The sequence below is a fragment of the Culex pipiens genome, chromosome 2 (genome assembly GCF_016801865.2).
Source record: "Culex pipiens pallens isolate TS chromosome 2, TS_CPP_V2, whole genome shotgun sequence".
In the NCBI taxonomy this organism is placed as follows: domain Eukaryota; kingdom Metazoa; phylum Arthropoda; class Insecta; order Diptera; family Culicidae; genus Culex; species Culex pipiens.
The window spans coordinates 31,682,171-31,688,578 of record NC_068938.1 but is presented as its reverse complement, the minus strand read 5'-3'; the positions used below and the strand labels follow the sequence as shown (position 1 = coordinate 31,688,578).

General features: G+C 42.9%; 2 protein-coding genes across 2 annotated transcripts; both read left to right on the top strand.

Moving 5' to 3' along the window:
• The first annotated feature begins 2,758 nt into the window (after window positions 1-2,758).
• LOC120419668 (uncharacterized) lies at window positions 2,759-3,818 on the top strand. Its single transcript, XM_039582432.2, has 2 exons — window positions 2,759-2,981; window positions 3,034-3,818. Exons 1-2 carry the CDS (start codon window positions 2,781-2,783, stop codon window positions 3,679-3,681), a joined length of 849 nt encoding a protein of 282 aa, XP_039438366.1. The 5' UTR covers window positions 2,759-2,780; the 3' UTR covers window positions 3,682-3,818.
• Window positions 3,819-3,851: 33 nt separating this feature from the next.
• Window positions 3,852-6,077, top strand: LOC120419667 (uncharacterized). The gene has a single exon (XM_039582431.2). The coding sequence runs from the start codon at window positions 4,167-4,169 to the stop codon at window positions 5,940-5,942; it is 1,776 nt and encodes a 591-aa protein (XP_039438365.1). The 5' UTR covers window positions 3,852-4,166; the 3' UTR covers window positions 5,943-6,077.
• The last annotated feature ends 331 nt before the right edge of the window (window positions 6,078-6,408 follow it).

The following is a 6,408-nucleotide window of genomic DNA, read 5'->3' as shown; positions in this document are numbered from 1 at the left end:
TGTATAATCCATATATTTTACCAAATACCTTTATATTTTTGGTTAAATGGTTAATAGTTTATAAATATATTTCAACACGAGTCGAACATTTATCCAACTGATTAAACGAATTGAATCAATAATTGCAAACATTTTTTTTTTTGCAATTTCGAAATAAATGTTCATGTTTTTAGTCAATTGTTCAAATCAAAATAATATTAAAATATATTACAAATCGATAAAAGTACTGCAAATTTCAGCTTTTCAGCACCCATTTCAATGCTGAAAAGTATAACTTACTAGCCCTTCTATTGAAAAATATTACCTTTTATTCTATTATTTTTGGAAGAGAAAGGTAGGACATTCCGTCATTCGAAAATGACAGGAAAAGTATGTACACACAAAACTGGGCATCGGCATACGAGAGGATAAAAAGCACGGTCCGGTAGTAAAATGGTACTGTGTGTGGACGGAGAGGATAAATCCCGAAATTACCGAGAGTACTTTACTCATGGGTACATTTTCCAAAAAAGTTCATCTTTAAAAAAAAGTACCTGTACCGAGACTCGAACCCAAGACCTTCGGCATATTGAACCGTGCCTATGCCGTATGGGCCACCGTGGTTCGGTGGCTAAGTGGCGGTCATTTGTCCATATAAGCCACTCAATGGATGAACTGTTTCAATGAACGAATGAACACGCGAGAGGTCTATACTCTCGCAAAATAGTACTTTCCTAACGTTTCTTTTCTTGAGGACTATCCCCTTGAACTTTAACTTTGGGTGTATTTTCATCATGAAATATGATTTTTAGAAGACTTTGAGATTTACTCTATAAAAAACTCATGTTGAAAAGTTAACCAAAAATGGCAAACGAAAAGTTCAGGACAAAACATAAAGTAAAATGTAAAATCAAACACGTTTTTCAATGTTAACATAGAAAGTATGTATTGGCCTATCTACAATAACTTTACTAAGAAAACTGCACTTAGCAAAGAATTAGAACCAATGGAAATAAATCTGATTAACTACAATCAAAAGTTATCAAATAAGAAACTTGACGTATTTGGAAAATTTCAAAATCAACGGTAAGTTGACATTTCCATATCAAAGGTAAACAAACAACTGCATAGCAACGTATAACAGACCAGCAAGTTTTCTAAGCTGATTGTTGACAATCGTACTTTTTAAACGCAATTTTTCTATTCTACGCAATTAAATTATTCTAAGTAAATTCTTTGTAGATAGGCCATTATTCAATTCCTACAATGTAGGATTGATCTAATTTTTTTCTTTCGTGAAACAAAATAATATTCCCAGAAGATCGCTTACTTGATTAATCGTCTGCTTCCCCCATTGTCTACTAGAAGGTTCCTGTTGTAACAATTTTACCAAAATTAGCAGCAACGGTTATCACGTGCAAACATCGCACAAAAATAGAACATTTCTAGAAGTCGAAGCTTTGTGAGCACAAAAAAGAAAGTAATTTACGACTTGAGGTGCACAATTTTGGCGTTCTCAAAACCCACAAAAAGAAAGAACTTTAACCTACATTTAACGCAGGATAAAATCTTGTGCGGTCTCCTTTCTTTCGCTAAACTGGTTAATCTACCCCCATAAAGTTATAACTTGTAATCTGGTGCGTCCTATCTAAATGAGATGGTTACCTGAAAGTCATCCTCCGCACCGTTTCATTAGCACGAAAAACCGCGTGGGTTCAAATTGGCTGCAACTTTATGTATGCACATTCTTTCTGCGTTCGACGGGTGCATGGGCGATTTAATTAGACAATTAAGCGATATGAAACGGTTTCGTTGAGATTGTTGATGTTGGAAAATAGTTGGCGTTTCTACACCCAAAGTTAAAGAACGAGGGGATAGTCCTCACGAAAAGAAACGTGAGGAAAGTGCTTTTTTGCGAGAGTAAAGTCCTCTCGCGTGTTCATTCGTTCATTTGAACAGTTCATCCTATTGAGTGGCTTATATGGACAAATGACCGCCACTTAGTCACCGAACCATGGTGGCCCATACGGCAAAGGCACGGTCTAATAAGCCGAAGGTCTTGGGTTCGAGTCTCGGTACCGGTACTTTTTTTTGATAGATGAACTTTTTTGAAGATGACCTATGAGTAAAGTACTCTCGGTAATTTCGGAATTAATCCTCTCCGTCCGCACACAGTACCATTTTACTACCAAATCGTGCTCTTTATCCTCTCGTATGCCGATGCCCAGTTCTGGGTGTATGGTTAGATAATTTTGAGGCTGATTGTTAACAAAATGATCTTGTAGAGAGATTTTTTCAGAGCTTATGTTTTATGAAGGTTTCTGTGACATCAAAATAGAAACGCAAAATGTCAACGATTTCATTATTAAAATTATTATCTCAGTAGTGTTAAGTTTATTAAAACAAAAAATGATATTGATATTGATTTTCGACCTGATTGAGATTCACTCAACGTGAATGAAGCAATATTTCCCTATATTACATGTAACTAACGCCAACTCGCGGTGGTTATGGGGAACGACACCTTTGATAAGATAATAAAGCTTAGAGGGATGATTTCAAGTGTTCTACGCGAGGGTATTGTCTATGATTTATGTCTACCGTTCTGTTCCGGGATTTTGTAACTTGTGATAAGATGTTTTGCAAAGATTCTTTTTATATATTACCGGTTATAGGTATTAATGAAAAGTGTAAAGTAACAACTTGTAACAGTACCTTCATCAACCACTCACACTTGCCCTTCCGTATAAAATATCTGCGAGCTGTGCAGTCGACTTGTTTAGATTATCGTGAGCAGAATCATGGACGAACTTGTGCCCATTTCAAGGGAAAACTGGACGGACCTACGCGATTTGTTCAGGACAAACTGGCCAACGCATGAACTACCTCACAATGTGGTTCAAAATTACATTGATTGGATCCAAATTGATGCGAAAATTGCACATTTGCAAGTATTCAGTTTGAATGGGACTTGGCGCTCAAATGGAACATTCATCATAATAGTGAGTGAGTTTGTTTGCTTAATTGATCCAAGCTAAACTAGTCTTATTGTAGGATCGTTACGAGCTGTACTGCTACACGCTAGAAGAGTCAAACGACAGCTTGCTACGAGCCCTGAAGCTAGTCGACTGGGACTACAGCTACCGGATTTGTGCCATTCTGGACCGTCACCAACCTGCCCTGGAAGCGGTATTTGCAGATCATCCCCATTGCAACCCACTCCGGACTCCAAACCACGTTCTTCATCTGTCACGGGAGAAAGCTCTCCAGCTGGAGATCGCCCTGCCGGAAGGTTTTCGACTAGCCAATCTAGATCTGAAGCATGCTCCCCAAGTCAACCAAGCTTGGCCGTTTCACTGTGACGGTTCGGAGTTTACGGTCAAGCGATGTCTAGCTTGGAACACAAATGTAGGCTTGTTCAACCAGGAAGCCGAGCTGGTTGGATGGTGTTTGCACTCGAATCTGGGCTTTCTCAGCTATCTGCACGTGGACGATCGGTGCCGCAATCGAGGATTTGGGGAGTTGATGGTGAGGGCGATTTCGCGAAAGGTCGCCGAAAAGGGTCTAAATGTTTACGGCGGAGTGCGACCGGATAATGGACCCTCGAGACGACTGTTTCAGAAGGTTGGATTCGAGCAGAGGCAGGCGATCGCATGGATTAGGAGCCGGACGGGGAAGTTGGTGGAATGGGGGATTTCGTAAAGTTTTGGTTTTTCAGGTTTTCGACATCAACGTCTTATTCACAAATTCGGATTTGATAAGAGGTGAAACCATTGCTTGGACAAGCAATCGCCCCCAAAAGTAAACGCAATGAGATTTTCAATAAACTTTAACTCCGTTCAGTTCTAGCAGTTTGTCACCCCATGCCAAAAAACTCCCACATCTCACCCATCATGCTGCGGAAATGGCATAATCGTTAAAAAATACCCAACCTAGTCACAGTGCAAACAAAAAAGGGGCTTAACCAATATACTCTGCATCTGGCCCAACTTTCGTCACACTGTCTTTGCAGCGTGCGTCTTTCCGCATGTTTAATTTACAAACTTTTAAATATTGACTGCCATCGGCCGAAACTTTTGCATTCATCGCTGGTCGGTCACCGGGCTCGGATCTTCGTCAAAGTACCTGCAAATGGAAAAAGTTTAATCTGTTTCGTGACAAAAAGGAAACGTTTAGGGCGCCACAAAATGAGAAGGTTAATCGAAAACTCAATCAGAAGCTTGTTAATCTGTGGCTTATTGAAAGTGGCATTCTGTGGTGATGGGGAGCAGTTCCGGATGGAAAACGTGTACAACGAGGACACAACGGAAACCAACTCCCACGTGAGTTGGTACGTGGCCAGCGAGCGGAGATCCGTTGAGTGTGGGGGAGTTTTCAAGAGGTTGCAGAACGAGGTGCAATCCCCGGACTATCCGGAGGTTTACGGTGAAGATTTGCACTGCGAGTACACGTTCAAGTCCCCGTTTGTGTGCAGTAGCAGATATCACTTTCAGTTTGTGGACTTTGAGTTGGAGCCTTCGAGGGATTGTCGGAAGGATCGATTGGTTATTGGAGATGAGGAGGTGCTGTGTGGGACGGTTATTGGATCGAAGACGTACAACTCCAGCAACGGGATCCTGACGATGAAGTTCGTGACGGATGGGTGGGGTAGTGGGCGAGGTTTTCGTATCGTGGTCACTAGACAACCTTGCGATGACAACGAAGCTGTGGAATCGTCTACATCGTATACGGTGGACACTACGTTGCAGGTTGCAGATGATCAAACAATTGCAAGCGATGAAGAAGTAATAATCGGTTCGAAGAAGGTCAACAGCCGTCAGGATATTCCTCCGGAGTTTAATCCATCTGGATATTTACCTCCTGGGCCGTCTACTCCACCAAGTTATCCCACCAATACCTGTCCACCATACATTCCATCCTATCCAGTGAATCCAGGTTATCCGATTGGTCCAACTTGCCGGAACTGTCCTGGTACTCCAAACTACACACCAAACTGTCAGAACTATCCACAGCCATGTTATCCGTCCTATCCAGCGTATCCAAGTTATCCAAATAACCCTGTATACCCAGCATCACCCTCTTATCCCACCAATCCGATCTACCCAACTAAACCTGTTTATCCCAACTACCCACCAAACAATGGCGGTGGAACGAACTCAATCGGTGGTGCCCCTCCAGGATACCAACCACCTCAACAGATTCACCCAGATGTCGACGTAACCCTCAACGTCACCGACGTCGATCACCCACAACGTCAGGACATCCCACCACCCCCGATACTACCTCCAGCCAACCCGACAATCCTCTCCTGCTGCCGTAACGTGTTCAGCCAGCAGCGTTTCTACCTCGTCAGTCCAAACTTCCCCAGCTTCGAAACCTCCAACGCGAACTGTTACTACCACATCAATCGCTACTCCCCAAACACCTGCCGGCTGATCATCCGCTTCAAGTACTTCCTGCTCGGCGATGATCGCATCGGCTGTTCCGACGCCTTCGTCGAAATTGACGGCCGTCGCATCTGCGGATGTCGCACCGGAATGGTGTACACCAGCCAGTGGGGCTACCTGCCCAAGTTCATCCGAGTCTACAGCCGATACAACCGCTTCCCACGCGTCCAAGGGTTCGTGCTGGACATCTACCAAGAGCCCTGCCCTCCCCGATACACACGGAACATCGCCCAAAACCGCATCGACGTGCAACCCTCGAAGCCAGCCAACATTACCACGGTCGAAACCAACACCAGCTCACGGTACACGTACTACTTCTACAACATGGAAGACGAAGAACCCCTAAAACCGCAAGAAACGATACTCCAAGCTGCTCTACGAGTTCCGGAGGGACCGTCGTCGAAATTCTTCTACCCCACCAACGTGCCACAGTACGGATCGTGCAGCTTTACCAGCCTCGACTTGTTGCGGCTCAAGCTGGAGTCCCTGTGGATCTCGAAGCCGCGCTGTTACTGATTTAGGCAAGCACATATTTGCTCTCTGTGTAGAAAGTGCCCTTTTTCGTGAATGAAATTAAAAGAAGCGTTCCAGATGATTACAATTGTAAATATGCTATTTTCGTGACGAAATAAAGCGCGTATTAATTTCGAAGTTAGCGTGGCATTTTCTCCTAGAACATAATGTCACAGATTTTTCCTACTCAAAAATTACTCATGGGACGAGCCAAAGTTTCCATGTCGTATGAATTTAACGGTGTATTTACAGTGTTGAGCTTGCTCACTTTGTTTGATTTCATACCACCTCATCATCTTGCAGTCACTAGTAGCATACCCGTTAGGCGTTTTTCGTGGGAATCGTTTACGCTCGTTAACAGTCTCAATGGGAAATTTCTTACGAGCTGCAAGAAAACACCCGTAAATTGAATCACGAATCAGAGTTTATAGAGTTGAGTTTTTTTTAATGATGACTTGCCTACATGAGT